Source organism: Anoplolepis gracilipes, chromosome 9 (genome assembly GCF_047496725.1).
Source record: "Anoplolepis gracilipes chromosome 9, ASM4749672v1, whole genome shotgun sequence".
Classification (NCBI taxonomy): Eukaryota; Metazoa; Arthropoda; class Insecta; order Hymenoptera; family Formicidae; genus Anoplolepis; species Anoplolepis gracilipes.
Genome location: NC_132978.1, coordinates 11445433 through 11466411, shown reverse-complemented (window position 1 = coordinate 11466411; position 20979 = coordinate 11445433). Strand labels below are relative to the sequence as shown.

Genomic DNA, 20979 nt, shown 5'->3' with positions numbered 1-20979 from the left:
GGGACGCACTGATGGACACGATTAACCAATTAGCAGCGGTGTTCCACTTGCACATGTATCATTGCCCCGCAGCTACGTCGCTCAAGTGGCTGGCTCGACCGAATGCATTGTTGACAAAGTACGAACAAAAACGTCCTGTTATTGTAATCTGAAAAACGATTCTTGCTCCACCGTGTCGAGGTGTTTTCGGGATGTTATGGTTGTTTTTCATCCATGAGTTAATAATGCAGTTAATCAGCTCGAATATTTTTTTTTCGTATTTCTTCAACATTGTCCGCATAAGATTTTTTAATGTGTTAATGTTGAAGTCAAACAGTAATGAAACATTTTTTTCTACATCGTTTCAAAATCCACGAATATATCCTAGCATTTTTTACAAACAAAAACGTTTTTGTTGCTAGCGATAATCTTTCCGAAATATCAGCGTTAAAAATGATATTTCTTAACAAGTTTAGCAAAGAAAAAAATTTCTCATTGAAAAATAATTAATTCTTAATTAATTGTCAAAGTATTATATATGTATATTATACTGCCTACAGTTTCATCATTAATGTTCTTTGTGAAACTCACTTCGCGTGATCGTATCTAAATGTTGCGCGTCCGGTCCGATATTTTGCTCAATCTTCGAGTCCATAAAAATTAATCCCCGCCCTCGGTCATCTGAGTTAACATATTCGTATATGCACTGGCCGACAAATGTCCAAGTTCGTCGACCCAAAATACTTCGCATTCCACGAAGACGGGCCCGCCAAATGCGATGTATTCCTAGATGTTCGCGCTTCGCGTCAGGGACGTGGTTCGTTCTCCTGCAAAGTCGTTTGCACCGGTCCGTGCGCGCGATGACTCACGCGATCGGCAGTGAATTCACGCCGTACATTGACCTAGACATCGGTCTAGTCGTCTGTTGTACACGTGCGTGGATCAGGTGGTGAATACGGTGCGACGGAAAAACGGAGGAAAGAAAACGGAAAAAAAATCGAAGCTTATGGTTCCGGATGACTTGATGACTAAGAACTCGCTCGTACACGTGGGGCGCGTTCTAACGTCAAGGGGGTAACTTCGCAATAGGGGTCTCGCAGTCATTGCCACCGCCATAATATCGTCGTCATCATGAGCATCATTATGTCCGGGCCCCGATGAGTCATCCGACCGTTGGGCCCCTACCTGAAGATGCCAACGGTGCGGTTTGCAGGGGCGCCTTCTCGCGCGTAAGGCCCCCACGCGCTAGCCAACAGACTAGCTAACCTTGTTAGATCCCCTATACACCTTGCACGATGCTGCTAATTATTCCGCGTACAACAGCCGGCGTGTCCCTGACGGATACCGCGGTACGGAAAGTTGGTCTGATGCTTGCGCGGTTTGCAAATAACATACAGTCGACGACACATGGTCGCGAAGCTTTTTATCAGATAGCTATTCCTGTCGCGATAGTAACGTTGCAAAAGTTTTCTTTTACCTCGCGTTATTATGTTTACTGAAATTATTTTTATATATATATATATATATATATATATATATATATATATATTGTCGTACATTTTCTTCGATTTAATCTTACACTCTATATAAGCACACGCTTTGGAATGTAATCAATTTCAAGGACGCACTGAAACCTGTTCAATTTTATCGGCCTGTTTCGTCGTGAATTCCGGTAGCGTGATTTCGAACTTGGATTTTGCAGCTGCGGCAAGTCTTATCTCCGGCAGCAATGTGTTCTTTTTGTACAGATCCTGGTAGCGGGCGGCGCGACGTAACTATAGGTGAAATAATGAGATAAGATTTTATCAAGTGGCAGCAGAAAATGCCTGTAGTCACGATGATAGAATAACGGCCGAGTTTTTTTTTAAGACTGTGAACGTAATATATGTGCCTTAGATTACTTGGCATATGTCAACCGATGCAAGTTATGAGTCACTGCGCTTACCGCTACATTTTCCAGTAATGAATCGTACTCACGGTTCTCTATGTCTCAAATAATGTATTTAATAATATTTTCGACTAATAACAATTTCATTGCAATGATGGCACTAGCTTTTTTTACATTAATATAATATTGTAGCATAAATACATATAAAAGAGAAAATATAAATATAAGATAAATATAAATACCACATTTAAAAGTATATAAATAATTTCATCTGATTTTATAGATTCGCAATCTGCAAGTATGATATAAAAAGTTTGCTTGTTGATAAAGATTTAAAAATCATTTTGATTAATAATACTTTTTAATGCTTAAAAGCAAAATCTGTGACAATAATTACTATTTCAAAATCAAATATTTAATTATTTAATATTTGTTGATAGTTTAGTCACATGTTTTTTTCATAATTTTATATGTAATAACACGACATTCACAGTCAAGCGCTATTTCAATTTGCGTAATATATATTGCTCACGCCATAATGGTTTGTAAAGTGATATCTCGCATCGCGAAAAGGTGCAAATTCATCGAGCTCTCGGGACGCGAAAGCATAGTGTAAGACGGCTACCCGAGACGTCGGTCGGAGAGAAAAATCGGGAAAAAGAGGCCGAAGTCATTCAACAATGTCACTCCACCGGCTGGGAAATAAATGAAATGCATTTCCATAGAGTGCATACTTCGATACTTGTGGACTATTAATATCAGTATGACAGTTTGACTAATGATCCCCAATATCCAAGCACAGCTTTGACATTACGAGATTAAAATCCGACGGATAAAAAAGAAATGGAATCGGAGGACAGAGAGGAATAGTAGAAGAAAACTTTAGTCACACGACGACTTAATACGATTATATTCGTTTGGCACGTCATTTGTATCTGTTAAATGCGCGTCTGCAAAGAAGAAGATAATCAAATCCAGAATTAAGCTCATTATACATCATCCCATGAAAACGTCGTGCGTTATACGTGTTATCATAGGATTTGCATATGTAAACAGTATATTGCTATTTAAAAAAAGGTACAAAATTCAGAAACGAAATTATGTATTACAAAAGCCTAAACGGGTCCTATGACCCATGCAATCGATCGCTTTTATTAGTTTTGTCCTAGCAGAAGGAAAAATGACGAGCGAGAAACGGGCTCGATTACCCCTCTCGTCAGAGTCGATCAGCGTGGCAATAAGGGGTAGTTTACCCGGACCATCGAATTTGCGAGGGTGTTAGAGCGACGCGAGGGGTGGACCGGGGGTGGTATAACAATCTCGCAGAGTGTTTCTGGATATCAGCCTTAATGCGGGGTGTCTGGTCAACCAGATGCCCTGATAGGCCGATACAAATTTTTTATTCATGACTACCGTCCTGATGGGATTTTCATCGCTGGATCACCTGTCTGGCCACCGATCAGTGTCCGATGTGATTATCCGGGCCGTGCGTATATACTGCTTCCTATCGCGGGCCGTCGTGTTTTTCCCGTTTCATCGACGTTGACGATCCAATCGCTAGCATTTTCGGAATTTTTTATTTCGTGAAACCTATTCGCGCGTGTCCGGACGTATTGGCGCTGATCGATAAATAATTCCGAATCGCAATTTTCTTTAACCGAACAAACGTTTTACTTCTCGCTATTTACATGACAGACGAAGCAATGAAGTTTAATTTTTGCATATTTTATCCGCCAATTAGACGCAAATGGTTGTTGCTCGGGCATACATCGGGGAATCTACGAGTCTCTGTCCCGTGTTTTCTCATGCGAAAAACTGCAACAGCCGAATTGCAAGCTTATTCCGCGAGCGAATCCCGCCTCTCCTGCAAACCATGCGTGCACGAAAATTAAATTGAGTCTTTCAATGAGAAAGGGCGCTTTTTTTCTGCCGCGAGGAACCGAATCAAATAACTGTCGAGTGGCAAAAATGAATGGAAAAGAAGAGAATACGAGGAACGAGGAGAGAGATAGAATAGTGGACAGAGAGAGAGAGAGAGAGAGAGAGAGAGAGGGGGCATGGAGGGAGGGAGGGAGAGAGGAAAGAACGAAAGAGAATCTGCCGAAATTATCGTTCATCAACGGAGCACTCATAGAAGTCTCGTGGGAATCCGCGCTCATCCGCTCTTTGTTGCATAGCAATTAAAATTAGTGTTGTTAATTACGTGCCGCCGCTGCGGCGCCTGCGACGCTTGTTAGCGCACGAGGGCGCGGCGAAAACTGCCAAAATTAAACGCAGAACAAAACGTAATGCGCCGCGTCTAATGGCGCGGGTGCGTATGCAAATCTCGCCGTTTTTTCACGGAACGAGGACAGCCTGATTTAGATATAACGGTGCGAGAGCTGGGAAATATTTTCAGAACAAAGAGAAAGAGAGAGAGAGAGAGAGAGAGAGAGAGAGAGAGAGAGAGAGAGAGAGAGAGAGAGAGAGAGACAAGAGAGAGAACAATGCGCGAGTAAATATTGAATCAACGATTACATTTTTTTCTTGTTTTAAAAAATTTTAATCGCAATCAAACAGCAAATTAACAAAGAGATATATTTATGCAGCATAATATAATTCCAACAATACTATTGTGTCAATATTAAATACAACATGAAAACTGAAATTTAGGAAATAAAAAAATTAATCTCTAATAATTAAGTTGATTACATTTCTTCATTAAATTTCATGATACTAAATAGTTCTCTAATGAGATTTACGTGATAGTTAAATATTGTGATTTTAAATATATAATATACAGCACAATAATTTTCCAAATCCAAATCGAGATATTTTCTTTGATTATGTAATTCTCAATTTCTGTTTATTTTACAGTGACAGAGTTTGATTATATAATTTATAAGATCGGCGTAAAGTACTTTCAGATAGGGAATTCTCAGCGGGTTATATCCTCGTTATTTACGACCATACGCGTCCGTCGTATTATTTATGTGGCTATAAATAAATTGAGAAACCTCCGATCGCGTTCATCTATCAACGACTAACCTTTCACCACTTCTTGGCACCCAAGCCCAAGTGACATTAATCCGGCAGCCGCCTCCACGGTTTTTCCTCGCGCGGTACAATGTCGGATCTCTACATCACGCAGATCGCCAGTCACGAAGACCACGTGATGAGGATCCAAGCACGAGGAAGACAATGCGTTTAGAAGCGATGCGGCGCCACTCCGATACTTAAACTTAATGTCTGTGGACTGTGATCTGTTATTCGATTCTTATTCTAGATGTACTATTTTACAACTTGCAATCAATATGCTGCGAAAGAGATAGCGAGAATAAAAAGCCCCATATGGGAATAATAACAGAAAGTGTTATGTCACATAATTTTCCAACGCAAAGGAAGTTTATAAAACAGGAGAAAATTCCATTGAATTGTATTACAACTTGTTTTGTACTCCATTATAAGGTAGCCAAATAAAAACAAGAACAAAAAAGTGAATATACGAATATACGAATAATTAGATGCACTAGAAAAAGAGACAGAATCAAAATTATATCGATAAAAAGGTGTCTATCTATTGCGATAGAAATTAACAGACCTTTCACATTAATTTGATTCCGTATATACGCAAATTGAATATTAATCCGTATGCATTATCTCCGCGATACGTTTATTATAGCAGATTCGCATATAATTATATCTTCTATTTAATTATATATCTTCCATCTGCATCTAGCAAATTTTATGCCTGGTTTATTTACCATGCAAAAGTCAGAGTAATCTCATATAATGTTTATTCGCATATTATCGTGACGTATATGTCGATTTTATTTATTTTACTAAGTCTGAAATTTATGACAGACGTATAAGCTTAAGAGATATTAATTTAATTGCTATTGTGTTAAATAGTAGTTCATGATATTTATATGAAACAATGTTCCTTTACTCTTTATCATTTACATAATATCACGAAAAATTAAATTAAGCTCCTGTTGTGTGTGTGTGTGTGTGTGTGTTTAAGAATGAAAGAAAGAAATACCGACCCGAATATCATTTACATTTAATATACGCTCGAAATCATTTTTCTTCGGTCCGAGACTAATTCGGCAAGATCGCATCGCGAGCGACTAATCCGTACGATCCTGCGGAAAAGCGTACGCTCTCTCCTCCCACCAATGTATTTGTTAAACAGTTGCGTAAGTACCTACAAACAGCGGCGTGATTGCGGTCACGTGGCGGCTCGCATCGCTCAAATGGAAAGTAAAACAGCGAGCGTATACGCCCCGGAGGGTGGTTTCTCTGAATGGCTGTTGATTGTAATCATCGGGTGTAAGTAATGCCCGCACGATGCCATTATACACCGGCGTAAATTCGGCTCTAGAGTCGTTCCAAAGTACAGTCGCGTCGGATGCGTACACGTGCGTGCGTGCGTGCGTGCGTGCATGCGTGCGTGGGTACGTGTCGGTGAATCCCGAAAGCCCGGGTCGTCGCGCCGGTCGCGTAGGAAAACACGGCGAAAATCTCTCTTTAAAACAAACGCCCACGGTTTCCACCCGCTTGCCCGTCTGGAAAATCGTTACACGAACAGTTTATTTAAACGACTGCACGTCCGTTTGTAAGAAATTAATGGCGGTGAATTCATGGAAAGAAATTGCTGCTAGATACCGCTAGAATTTTTACGCGCGAAAAATCGCAGATATTCGGAGGGATATGTAGGATTTTCATTTCCGTATTTTTCTCGAATGTTAAGTCCTTTGTAATATTCTTCTTCCTTACAAATGTGCGATCATACGTAATACTTTATGTATATACATATACTCAGAAAAAAAGTAAGTGTCAAATCAATACTTATATACTCATATGAACGCGTTCATTGTTTCATATATACGCAACATACTACTTCAATAATTGTCATTTAAAGAATAAAAGAATTATTTTAACTCTAAGAAAATTATAATCTTCGATTTGAACATGTGTTATTTTCTATCCAACATTTTTTCCTCTCCATTCAAGAAAATTATTCTTAAATAACAAGAATATATTTTTCTTGGTTGAACTATGTAAAATGTCTTTATCCAAACAAATTTTCTTTGTTTAACGCAATATAATCTCATTTCAAGATTTACATTCTGAAACTAAAAATATTGTCAAAGTAAGAACATTCTTTGTTTCTTTGTATATATATATATATAGAATTAAATATTATATATAGTACATATAAGTATATAAAGCATTATAAAGTATTATGTACGTAATAAAGAGATTTTATCTATTTATTTATTAGTAATGTTACTGGAGCATATTACACTTCGCATTATGTAGCAATCGCATTTTGTCCCGAGCGAAACTCACGATATACATTACGTAAGGTGTGCGCGTGTGCGGCGCGAGACCGACTTCCTGGCAATAAAATTTCGTCGTTACAATCTTGCCACTTGCCGTACGCGCTGCAATCAATCCTAATAAAACGTTCGTTTTCGTTACGCTGAGCGCGTATCGCCATTCGTCGACTTTTTCCTCTCTTTCTCTCTCACTCCGTCTCCCGTCGATGGGTGTGACTGTCGCTGTTTGAAGACAAATATCTAGAGACCGTAAGGCAGATCGAATGTGTTTGCCGAACAGAAACACGCTGTCAAACTAGGTACAGAGCGGTTTGTCTCTCGGTACACAAGAGCCCGATCCTAATTGGTCGTCGACGGTGGTGTCTCGTCGCTCCTGAAGCGCCCGCTCCGTAACTCCTTGACGCTTCTCGCCAAATTGAACGTGTATGTTCGCGCGTAAATTGAGGAATTGAATATTCATATAGCCCCGGACCCACTCCTACGCACAAAGGTGAATTCAATTACGCATGATTGCCCAGCCTCTCCTCTCACTTCTCTCTCACGAGACTTCTCCTCCTCCTCCTCCTCCTCCTCCGCCTCTCTTCTCGCTCGTCTCGCAAAGCAGTTAGGCCAATTTTACGCTTATTGGTACGTAAATACGGATCAAGCCGTGGAAGTCTCTCGCCTGTGAAAAGGTGCAATTCCGCACACGTCACACACCGCACCCGACGACGATGAGCACTTTAAGCTTTTATACGTGTATTGACGTCAATGTTATATACATATATATAGGTATATCCGATGGAATCAGAATTTCTCCATGCGTGAATGAGTAATCCGTCTACGTGTCCTCAACCGATTGGAGGCTGCAAGATTCGAGAGGGATACGCGCAGATTACATTAAAGAGACACGCACCTGATGAGTAACACACGTGTGTCCTTGGATTTAATGGCAATAAACTCGTTATATTTTTATTAAAATAATTAATTAATCAATGAGTAAGGAAAAATATTTATAAAATGCTACTTCGAAATTAAACTGACAGTTGAGAAAAACGAGAAGTAACAAATAATAAAGATTAACTCCGCTATTACAACATAGCATGTAACATCTAACAGTGTCTGAGATATGTTTTAACGGACTTATGTGCGATTCACGATGCTACTCGTTAATTCTTCCACTGCGAGAATCATGGGAGTGTTGACATCGTAGCACGTTCTTTACGATTGCATCCCAGGGTCGTGATATCCCTGGCCCTCTTTCAAAACTTAATTTCGCACCGTTTTTCGGACAATGCGCGACGCGAAACGATCCGCCCGTTATTCTCTCCGACGAGATCGGAAATAAATGGAGGGAGCCACACCGCGCTCGTTAACGTACTAATAACTCATCAGTTTTACGACTACGAAGGTGACGGTTCTCGGATTTTAGGGCGACATGCATCAGCGATTATCGCAGGTGCTACGATGGTACGTGAATCGTGTTCTCCTCTCGACCAAATCCCGCCCCGAATTCCGTCAGGAGATTGCCGGATGTGAGTTTATTACGATAAAATACGATATACAATACGCATTGTGTATATAGAAAACGTTACCCTCTAATAGCGTTATTTCGTGCGTGTAAAAGTGCGATGACATAAGATTCTCTCGTCATTTCAAAATTACCGTGTCACTCTTAACTGTAGCTGTAGAATATATTCTAGTACAATAAGATTAGAAATAATATTAAAATAGAAATTTGTATTTTAAAATCGCTATAATTCAGTAAAATTTCTCGTAATCATATAACAAATAAGATAATTATCTTTAAAATACGACAAAAAATATAGACGCTGAGAGAGAGGTAACAGAAACAGTTTTTATTACAGTAAAATAAAACGTATATTTTCTTTCGTGTATCCAAAATTCATAGTCTGACTCAGCTTTACAAAAGTTCACGTCTGACTCATTTTAGATTTTTGAACACGCTTGCATTTATCATTATCTTATCGCGACCATAGTTTGAGTAACACATTCGATGACATCTCTCGCTTGACCTTATCGATCGTAAAGCGTAGCAGTGACTCGGAACAGTCCGGCCTCGATTTGCCGGGGTTCACCAGGCACTTCGATATATACGAGCGAGGATCGTAATATGAAATAAATTATAGCCGTGATGCAGCGGCAAAATGCGCCAACCGAGTTACAAGGTGTGCGTCCATCGCCGTTACTTCGCATCGGTAACACCGTCCGCGCAATGTTAATGACGGGCGTGATTTTCATGTGATATTTTGCAGAGCGTGTCCGATGATCTGGTCATATTCTTTTATCATTTTCGCTCTTTTTCGCGAGACGAATTTTTCGAGGATAGTTGAAATTGCTGCGAGACATAACCGGCATGGCGGTGTTAATGAGGCCGACGTGATATAATTACGGTCGAATAACACATCGGGAATCGTAATACGCGATTTGTAATTCGTGGTCGAGCCAATTGCGGCCGAAATTTGCATTTAATCCAACGGCGAACGCAATTTGCGACGAGTGCAATGTTGCAACAGTAATCGATATGACGGACTGATTGACATGGACGATGATCCACATCGCTATTGCCAATTTATAACTTTCGCTTTGAAAATATATATAACAGATATATATATATATATATATAAAAAAGGAATAAAATCATATGTTGTTACATATATTTTTTTTTAAATATTGCATATCGGTTGAATGATAAATTATCGTATAGTTTCAAGGATTGCAGCAAAATCTGGCGTAGAGCAGCATTACGGGAAAGCCTCTTAAATTTTAAGCGAAAGCCCGTGCCAAGAGGATGCGAAGCGGTATATTGCCTGCCAACGTTTAAAGCGGGAATTAAAACTTGCGGAAATCCAGCGGATCTGCGCGGAAAAATATACACGCATATCTACAACGAGAACTCCCAGTCGTAAACGAAATGAGACGTAAAATCTCGCGCACGATACGCCTCTTGGCTCAAGTTATTCCAATAATGATCGTTGCGCCCGCTAACGTTATAGTTATCACGCCTAGCATTGCCGTTTTGAGAATTATTACCGTGTGATTCCTGCATTTTTCCTCGGTCATTTTATATTCGCGGTAAATTTCACTGCCCGTCGCCATTCACGCGATCCGATCCGATGAGAAATCGACCGTACGAAATATTACAATCCTTGGTGGCGATCTTTGCGATTTCTAAAACAATTCTATTGTATACCAAGGTACGAAAAATACATGCAATAATGAAATTACCAGGATAACGATGGATATGAGAAATACAACTGGATAGATATTAAAAAGAATCGCTGGTCAAAGTAAGACGTAACGATAAGCACTACGTGCCGTTACGGGGCTCGCAATGCGGAAATTTGAATCACGGTAGCGATTGAGATTAATCGCATGCCTATTTCGAAGTGCTAACAATAATGCCGAAGTAGCTAGAAGTAGTAATGAGATGATGAAGATATATGAAAGATTAGTCACGGTAAATCTATCAACGTGTTACACGTGTGTAGATAGTTACTTTAAGAATAGAATTGGTCGTAAATTAATATACGAGCACAAAGTTTTTACACCTACACACGTTTCCTTACGAAATTAGCAATATTCATACATTAATTTGTACATAATAATGCAATAATCCAGTGACAGAAGACAAGTCGAGGCTTGTACGAAAACGTGAAAAAATATATGCCCGACAGTTGGTAACGTATTATTTTATAGGGATAAATATATGCCCTATAATATCGAGAGAAAAAAGAGAGAAGTAGGGACAATCAGCTCTTCAGAATAAAATCGGAGCAATTTTTATAATGACATAAGCGAAATGTTTTCTGTAACGTATGATCGTTTCAGTGTCGATATACCGTCAATTATGATGTCGATGCATAAACGTGATGCATAAAGTGGTGCAAAGATGACGTAGTTCCAGACGTGAATAAACATGACAATCGTATAGCGAGAGAAAATACAGGTCACGTTTGCGAACGTGAACATTAAGTCGACGTAACGTTTAATGTAAAGAGAGCGAATGCATATGATAATAGAGAAGGAAAGTAAAACACAGACAAACGTCTGTATTCTATACAAGAGATACCTACATTACATTTTTATGGTTTAAATTTAATTTTACAGAAATTACTGAGACAATGTCAAATGTAAAATATGCCAAGTAAACATTTAAAAACCAAATATTATGCAACTTTTTCAAACAAAGCAACGCAATTTAAAACGTGAGCGCGACATACAATACATAAATATATAGCGATCAATAAAATTAATGATACATTTAAAAAGATAAACTTTTGTAACGACAAACAATAAATATTGTACTTTCCTCTGTTTAAAAAAAAATATATATTTTGCAAATAACAACATCGAGATTCGCTCTCTTTTAGAGCAAATAAAAGATTATGTCAATCCGTTCGTGTCAAGATTGTACACCATCTATATCAATCGAGCTAAAATTGCAGCCACAATTAAGATACGCTCGTCTACGAGGGAAGTCGATAGGCATTCCCGAGTCACCCTGACGAAATAAAAGCGAAAGAATGAAAGTCAGAGCTTGAACACTTTTCTCTTCGCAGAAATGCGTGGCATTTCCTCGTCGCGGACAAATTCCTATTACGACAGCGAGGTGGGGAAGGGAGGGGAACAGAAAGAAAGAGAGACGGAGAAAAATAGCTCGGATAGTGTTTTGTTTTGTCCGGCGTGTAGGTGGACATCATGATGACAGGGTAGAACATAAACGTGGGGCTCCCGAGGGAGTTACGGGACATAAAATCCTGCATTCTCCCTTCTACGCTGGCGTCTAGATGTCGGGACTTGCTCGAGACTTCCCATATAAAACGTACCCCTACATCCTTGGCCCTTGCTCATCAACGATGACAGCTGATCCTCCCTTTAGGCCGAATTTGTCCTACGATCGAGAAGCCAGATTGAATTTGCCTCCTGCCTTCATTGATCCCCGTGAAGGAATCATCGTTCATTGCTATTTGCGAAAAAAATATGTGTGCCGGTATTGACGTAAAATTAATATTAGATACGGGATAAATCTTTTCGGATATCAATATGCGAGCACCGACATTTTATCAAATATTTCGAAAAAAAAAAAAAAAAAAAATGTTTAATAACTCTATATATGTATATATAATAAAAATTACATAATTGTTTTAATATATATACCTTTATATATTATATAAAAAAGATTATACTTTTATATGATTATGCTTTTGTAAAAATATTATGTATTATATCTCATGAATTCTTTAATACAAATAACAGTACTATATATATGAGACTAAAATTTTTAATTTTTTATAATTTCCGATATTTTATATGTATATAAAAATCTTATTTATTTATTTATATATATTGTTATAACTTAGTTTCCTTGAAAAACAGCTCGTTCTCTTTTCCTAAAGAAATAAAATTTTTTTGTAAGCATAGACAAGATACTTTTAACGATATGTAATTACGATAGCGCGTGTATACGCGATATTAACGCGTAGAGGACAGGAGGTCTCTTTAAACAATAATCTGCTCTGATTTTTTGGTTTAATCATTTTTCACTCACGGGTGGATGAATGAGTTTTACCCGCCTTATGTTCACTGAGTCGCGCAGTAATGACTTTGTTTATCACGTCATAAGGCGTCCAGGTGAAATATTGCATCGGATTGGCGCCCGACACTCTCCAGGCTTAATTGCCACTCCATCGTCGTTTCCAAACGACTTTACGCAATAACAATCATCGTAGCACTCTCGCGCTCGCTCACACAGGTATACGCAACACACAGGCTACACGCACACTCGAGCGGTCGACGGTCGACCGCACGCACCCGCTAATGCTTGTACGGACCGATTCCGTATACCTGCTCCTCCAGACACGACGGAGTTCATCGGCAAATTGAGCTGACTCACGTCTTCCCGTTACGCCACGTAAATGCGTGCAGTGTGCACACTCTGGATGGTGTAATCTTTTTCTTTTTAGAGTGTCGCAGCTATGAATCAGAGGCACGAAATGCTTATCCTCGATTTTCTGTCCACGATCATAATTAGCATCGTACGAAACGCTTTGAACGGTTGGAGAGATCATGTAATTGAGAATTTATACAAAATTGTATTATCAATATCGTAAATGTGTAGAATGCATCTTGAACAATATTGTAACGCTGTTCGTTTCATTTTCGAATCCAGGATTTTTACATTCTTAATATCTTGCAATGATTGAAAAAAATTAATTAATGTTAAATTGAAGAAACTACGCACTTTCAAAAATAGTTGAACATAGAATTTTACTATCGGAGAAAAGTAAAAGAAGAAGACGAGACAAGCACGCGCTGTGAATTCGACCACGTGTGCTGGTTACTCATGCACGTATATGCATGTATGCAAATCTCCCCTGTCCGATTGTTATGCAAGATCTACGATAGATCTATGCTAATGGAAATCGTTAATGCATCCATAAGGATCCTAATCGGGTGCCGATAATCTCACCGCGGGATCGTGAAATTAGAATACGCGCGCACAGGTGGGCATCGCGTGTACGCTGCTCGGTCCGAAATTGCGTGACGTCATCTTGCGTGGAGGACCACACGGTGTTTTCAGAATTTTTTTCCAAAGATAATATATCGGAAATGAAAATGAAAACGAAAGTGAAAAGGACGCGACATGTAGATATATAACTAATAGCTTGATAAACTCATACACAATTCTAATTTCAATATCGATCAACAAATAAAAAATTTATACAAAATTATAATATAAAAAGAATAAATAATATAAAAAATTAAAATAAAAAATTATTTTACAAGAAATAATACTGCTTTCTACATACAGTAACCGATCTTAATATTCGATAATAATTTTTACAGAAATAATAAATCGTTATGTGCTATTAATTTTCTTTAATCATTTTATATCAAATTATCGCTTCATAATCTATTGCGTAAAGAGTGAGAATTAATATTTTCCCATATAGTGTCCCTACACTTTTCTTCAATATTTAAGTGTACTAGAATTGTGTCATCCAATCTAATCAAGAGTTATTTTGACAATTAAAGGAGCTTATATGATGATGAATTATATTACGTTGGGGAAACGAACCAGCAGAAATTGCTGCTCTACCTGTTTCAAAAGCGTCGAATCACGTTCGAAATAATAAATCCGGTAAACGACGTAAATCCCGAAGCGTATTAATGTAAATTCATGCGAACGGGTCCTAATCGCCTTCGGGTACACCTGCGCGCGCCATATGGTGTTTTCTATTCCAGGACCACGATATATACAAATAGAATATACAGGGCACCCCGGCCTCGACCCCACCATAGGTGAATTTGGAAGCGACTCCCGACCCTCAACCCCAATCATTGTAGCGCTACGGCTAGACGGATTACGAGCTATTATCATTCCGAAGTCGAGGGGTGTCCGCCGCGCGGTCAGGAAAAACGCGAGCATATGTTTAATAAGTTCGTATGGCGTTTCTTTTGGCCCTTCCGGGAGAGAGTTAACCACGTTGACATATGATAATTAACTTCAAGTAACAGTAATTGGAAACTTAGTTCGGAAACCAATCGCGATTGTAGTATTGTGTGCGAATTAAATTCGGCAAAAGATCTAATATCAAATCTACGTTAGTGAGAACTTCAGGTATTTTGAAAAAATATTTTACTAATTTGTGTCGGAGAATCGCAATGGTGAAAAAAAAAAAAAAAAAGAAAGAAAGAAGAGAGAATTCAAATTTAAATCTTCTTCGTTAAAAGAGATTTCTTTGCTCTTTTGTGTTTAATAAAAGTTTTTTTCCCGGAAGAGAAGAACATAATAACAAGGAAGAAACGGTTTCAGTGCCGCGTCAAGGTTTTAGAACATATTATAGGCGGCAACAGTTTATTAACGCACATATGGGTTTAGTCTCGGACCTGTCTCCAGCTCAAGTCACCGACTAAGCCAGCAAGGTAGCTACTGGTTTCCCGCTTGGTTGATCCTGTTCATAATGCTACTCGAATAAAAGAAGTTTCTCTGACCAGAACGAAAAGGGAAACCAAAAAAAGAGAAAAGAAAGCGACCAGATTCGGGCTGCTGTAGACGGATTGTAATTTCTATTTTGATCGTGATGTTGCATGATCTCTCCGTGAAAAAGATTAAACCGATGTTAATTTGATTATAAAACCTTTCTATATACTCTACGCATAGATAAATATCTAATCTATACACACTTTTTAAAATGTACCGATAATTATTAGTATTAATAATTAATTGTGTATTTAACATTTTAAATTTTAAATAAATATAAAAAAAGATGTAAAATGTCTCGTCGATATACATATGTCTCAATCATATAATACCATGTGTAATTGTGCATTTACAACTTTTGATTTTAATTTATAAAACAGATAATCTATATAAAATATCAAAGTAAAATATTGATTTTTTTCTTAATAAATATATATGTATGTAATATAAAATCTCGCGTATCGATATGGAGGTTAATATGAGGTGTTTCCAAACGGAGTCTTTAAAAATTCTGATCGTTAACCCCGTGATAAATAACGAAAGTTCGAGTGTATCTTTCGAAAGATCAGGTTGGGATAATGAGAGGCAGGGACTGAGCCGCAGGTGTGGGATGGGGACCTGCTACCGGGTTACGCGCATCATTGGCGTAAGTATCAAAAAATTTTGATCGACAAAAATTTGTCCCGATAATATTTTTGTGCATCAACAACGTTCTCCAAGTAAGTCTTTAAACATGATCTAACTGTGTGAGATACAATATTTATATAAAACACATATTTCTCTGCAAAATTGACTAATATATTTTTCTAAAAATAAAGATTCCAATCTAAGGAATAGAAATAATGTTAGAAATCTATCGAAATATATTTGACGTCGCAAGTCAAAGAGATTGAAAATCTGTAAAATCATCACGCAGTTACTATAGCGTACGGTATACTCGACACGATTGCTCCATTCCGACAATTTACTTCGCTGACTATCAGAAAGATTCATTTAGACCCGAATCACAATTTCCAGCGGAATCGTTCGTGGCATTCGAATAAATTTTCCCGGGATCTGTCGGCCGCCCTTACTTCCTCTTTTGTCGTGGAGATAAATTTCCAGAATCGACGACGTTCAACGCAGCGCCGGGGAAAATGGCAGCGGCTAATTGCAGAGGACTTTTATACCGTCTGGAGAAGCCTCTTCTCTCTGTCTCGTGTAGATCGCATTCCACGCACGAATACGCACACGCTCGAGGGAAAATCTTGAACACGCGCGGCCGAGAGCTGACGGAATGTAATTTCGTTCTGGCTGAAATTCTGCCAAGGAAGACGCGACCTTATTGGCCCTTATATGCTGGACCGGATGGTGGCCGCGGCATCTATAAAACTCGTCCGACCATTATTGTATGTCCTACCACCTATCCGCGTCCAAACGTCGTACGGAGATGTGGAAAGGAATCGTGGTCCCTTTATAACAAGGACCACAAGGAAGACACAGGAATACGACGAGAGGACGGGCATCTCTCGAGTCGGGCAATTTGAAAAATATTAGCAAGACTGAAGGAAATATTGCCTGGGAGTTTATGAATTTTTCAAAGACACTAGTTGTGTAGGTACATAAAAATAAAATATCTATGATTTAAAGCATTCTCTATTGTTATATACTTTGTTTACTATATCAAGAAGAAAATAATATATTATTCATTAGAATTCTAAAAACATTTGATTTTTGTATACCTAGCTAATTCAGTGAATCGCGTTATTGTTACATGGCATTACGTTACGCACAAAGCGATTTTCGTGGTAAACCAAGAGCGACGAAGCTCGACGACCTTTTAAACCTCGCCCATGGAAACAGTATTTGTTCAACGGGAGGTGCTACCGTCTGCTCGTTTCATCAGCACACCCGCGATGACGGCCGATGATGACTTTGATTCGCAAACACGGCTCCCAATTATACGGGGATGGTATCCGTACGGTAGCTGACCGTGCATTAGCTGCACCAACAATGCATTATTCAGTGTATACACGTTGCGTTGACGTATTTGCCTGTTTCGTAATATGATTGCTGCGATATTATTCGATGCGCGCGGTTCAACGTACCTGGACATCGGTTCGAATTTTGCGAGCTGTCACTGACAAATTAATCCGGCCTTCTCATCGTTTATTCGCGCGCGCATAATCCGCGCCGCGATTGAATCGGAAAGAAGCGGAAGAGTAAATAATTTTTGTTGCTGCGCCAGTAACGCACGCACATCTCGTATACTTAGTTTCCCGTTCAGTAGACATGCGCTGGATTTTAATTCAGAAAGCTTTTACGGGAAAACACACCGACTATTATTATTCGTTAAGTGAAATTTATTTGCGGTTTTTATACTTATATTAAAGCGAAAATTATCGGAATTGTATCAATATTAAACACACATTAAAGCTGATGCATATTTCGTCATTTAAGCATGGATGTAATAATAAAATACAGTAGTATAAATGTATAAAATAATAGACAAGACATAATGTAATAAATACTAATAATTGAAATATATCTCCACTAACTGGGTTTTAAGTGTGAGAGTATTAAAATTTCTTGAAATGTTCTTGAATCAGAAATTAAAAATTTGCTAATAGAAAGCAAATTATTATATTATTAAAATTATTTAAAAAAGATTTTAATCGATTTATTTAATATAAAAACTATCGCAAATCTATTTGAGAAAAAAATATACAATATATATTATATAAAATAAAAATTAGTTTTGGTACACTTACCGGTACGATGCACAATGGAGCAATTGTACACAACAGTAGATCTGTAAAATACAAATATTCAAATTAAAGTAATATCCAAATAAAGTAAACAGTTTCAAAAATAATAATTGAATTATTCATTCTTTAAACAAGTACTTAATAAAAAAAAGTATATAATTTTCGGAACAAAATTTTTAAATAACTAGATTTTTATAAAATATGATAAAAAAGATATACATATATTTGGCACAAGATACTCTCTCGATAAAAATCAAATTCCCCTCTCCCCCCTTTTTTACATAAATAATGTAAATAATTATAAGCACAGAAATTTTGAAATATTTTGTTAAAATATCAATTGTTATAAATAGTTTAAGTATTTCAAAACAAAATGTAGAGAGTATTCTATATATATGTTATATATTATATACATTATACAAAATAGTTTACCATCGCGAAAATAGCAAGCTATTAATCTCTCACACACATAAATATTACATTAAATAATCATAAACTACTCACTGCATGATTGCTCCACCGTTTCTCATTCGAGCTTTCTCCTCGTCTCTCGTTCATCTTTGTTGTTCCTTCACTCTGGCACTCACTCGCGAAAACATTGATAATCGCACGATTGAACATAAAATACGACAATCACATGACACTTTGCACGGCGCTCTCAATGTTAATCGTATGCGACACGTATTATGTGTATTACGACGGGAAAACAACGTGAAAGCGATCTCGTATATCTACGATTTATTTGATACTGAAAATTACGCAGCTAACTTGACGTGTCACTCGTCACGACGATGCCATCACTGCTGCTAACGAATAATAAACTCTCACATTTTGTCATTTCGCATTATAACATAAATGAATAAATCTACAAGTTAAAATTGAAGGTAAATATTCGCGGAATGTAATATTTGAAAATATTTCGTCGTTTTGCCCTGTACAAGCGACAAATTTTGATCGAAATAAGTACACGAAATATTTATTTTAATAGATTACAATGTAAAAAAATTTAATTTTTGCTACGCGCTTGACAATGATTAAAGTATGTCGTTAAAAATAATCGCATAAATTAATTAACTAAATGCAAAGCTATTCGAGTCAATTCTTTCTGTATATATGTATGTATTATAATATTATAAATTATATGAGTATATAATTAGGGATTATTGGCGTGATTATTGTCAACTCGATTAATATTGCGCTATGTCAATGTAAAGATGTTACTTTAATAAATATACTAACTGTTATAATTGTAGTAAATTATCGCGTTTAAAATTTCCTATTATATATATATGTATATACAATAGGAAATTCTAAACGAGGAACGATAATAGCGACAAGTAAAGAGAGAGAACTTAAAGAAGATCGTTCATCGTAATAATCATAGTAAATCGTCGCGTCGTTATCTCGTAGTAACTTGTCGCGATCGCGGTTCGGAAAGAATGAGCACAAACATAGCTGCTCCCGTCGTATATTCAGATCTTATTACCTCTACGCGAGTGACAAGGTCGCCGCGCCGTAACCGCGCGCAGCTCTGTGCTGTGTCGTCTTATCACTCGGCGGTCGTCACAATATATATTGTGACGACCGCCGAGTGATAAGACGACACAGCACAGAGCTATTGTTTACGTGCGCGCGGTTACGGCGCGGCGACCTTGTTATTCACGTAGAGGTAACAAGATCCGAATATACGACGCGAGCAGCTGTGTTTTGTGCTCATTCTTTCCCGAACCGCGATCGCGACAAATTACTACGAGATAACGACGCGACGATTTACTATGATTATTACGATGAACGACCTTCTTTAAGTTCTCTCTCTTTACTTGTCACTATTATCGTTTCTTAAATAACCTCGACGTAGTATATGTATCACGCAATGTCAGAATAAAAATATTTTCGAAATCCTCGGTCACTCATCGACACGTACCGGTACAGAAAAAAATCGACGAATGGTTTTACGATATGTTTAATTAGTAAATATGTATTTTATGTGATATTTTACGTGATTGATTCGGTCGAGATCTATCGCGAGTAGCTGGCAAAAGCGCGACGTAATTTATTTTCGGAGATGTTACATTCCGCGAATATTTACCTTGAATTTCAACTTGTAGATTTATAGATTTATATTATAAATGTGAAAATGGAATCGTATAATTACTCTCTAAAATGTGCGTGCGAGCTTACTTACTTTGTAGCACCAGCGATACATGTATGACGAGACATCATGACGCACTATGACGAGAAGTCGGCTCCGCAGTGTCCGAGCTCCGAGCGGCTCGTCAGGTCAGGTTAATGCGATCGCTTTCCCGCGTTATTTCCGCGCCATAATACAGCACGTGTCGCGTATGATTAACGTCGGCAGTCGGGAGTGCCGTTCAGTGTCGCGCGATTTGTCATATTTTACTGATTATCCGCAATCGTAATTAACAGTATTTTCGCGAATGAGTGCCATGAACAAGTAGCGAAGGACAAACAAGAGAGAATGAAGAGATTCGTGATCCGAGGATGTATCGGACAACGGCGGAGCAACCGCGGGGTGAGTAATTTTTTATAAAATTTTGCCTGCGGTCAAGACGGCGTTACGAATGCTTCGAAAATCATCTTTATTCTCATAGAATATGGAATAAAGATAAAAGATGTTTCGAAGTATTCGTAGCGCAGTCTTGACCACAGCTTTAATTTAATATTTATTTGCTACTTGTAAGATTAAAAAGTCATACGTTTATTTTTTTCGTGATAATAAGCGTGATAATTATATTATAATATATATATATATATATATATATATATATATATATATATATTATTATATCATTATATCTGTACGTAAATCTGCATATATAAAAGTTTATAATGCACATATAAAATATTTAAATTTAAAACAGATATACATACATAATATAAAAAATATATACATACAATATACTAAATATGTTTTTATCTATGTAAATATATATATGCACAGTGCACAAATACGCGAATAAAATATTTTAATATTAATTTGTTTAAGATTTCAAATTATTTGGATTATTTTTATATAAGAATTATTACAATTTT

The 20979-nt window shown here is 37.6% G+C and overlaps 1 protein-coding gene across 13 annotated transcripts in view; it reads right to left on the bottom strand.

The window, feature by feature from the left end:
* Positions 1 to 20198, bottom strand: part of LOC140669840 (uncharacterized) — a 70331-nt gene extending 50133 nt beyond the window's left edge. For 4 of the 13 annotated variants that reach the window (XM_072900020.1, XM_072900037.1, XM_072900033.1 and 1 more), the window contains exons 1-3: positions 20111 to 20189; positions 18430 to 18731; positions 17929 to 17969 (exon numbers count right to left, since the gene is read on the bottom strand). Coding sequence is in view for 1 of the 13 variants with exons in the window: in XM_072900036.1 (XP_072756137.1) it covers positions 17929 to 17969; positions 18430 to 18455 (67 nt within the window). In the remaining 12 variants the exon portion in view is untranslated. Of the gene's footprint in view, positions 1 to 17928; positions 17970 to 18429; positions 18791 to 19164; positions 19365 to 19411; positions 19429 to 20014 lie in introns of those variants that run through there. The other 9 variants (XM_072900024.1, XM_072900026.1, XM_072900022.1 and 6 more) reach the window with 9 other exon arrangements.
* Between the last annotated feature and the right edge of the window lie 781 nt (positions 20199 to 20979).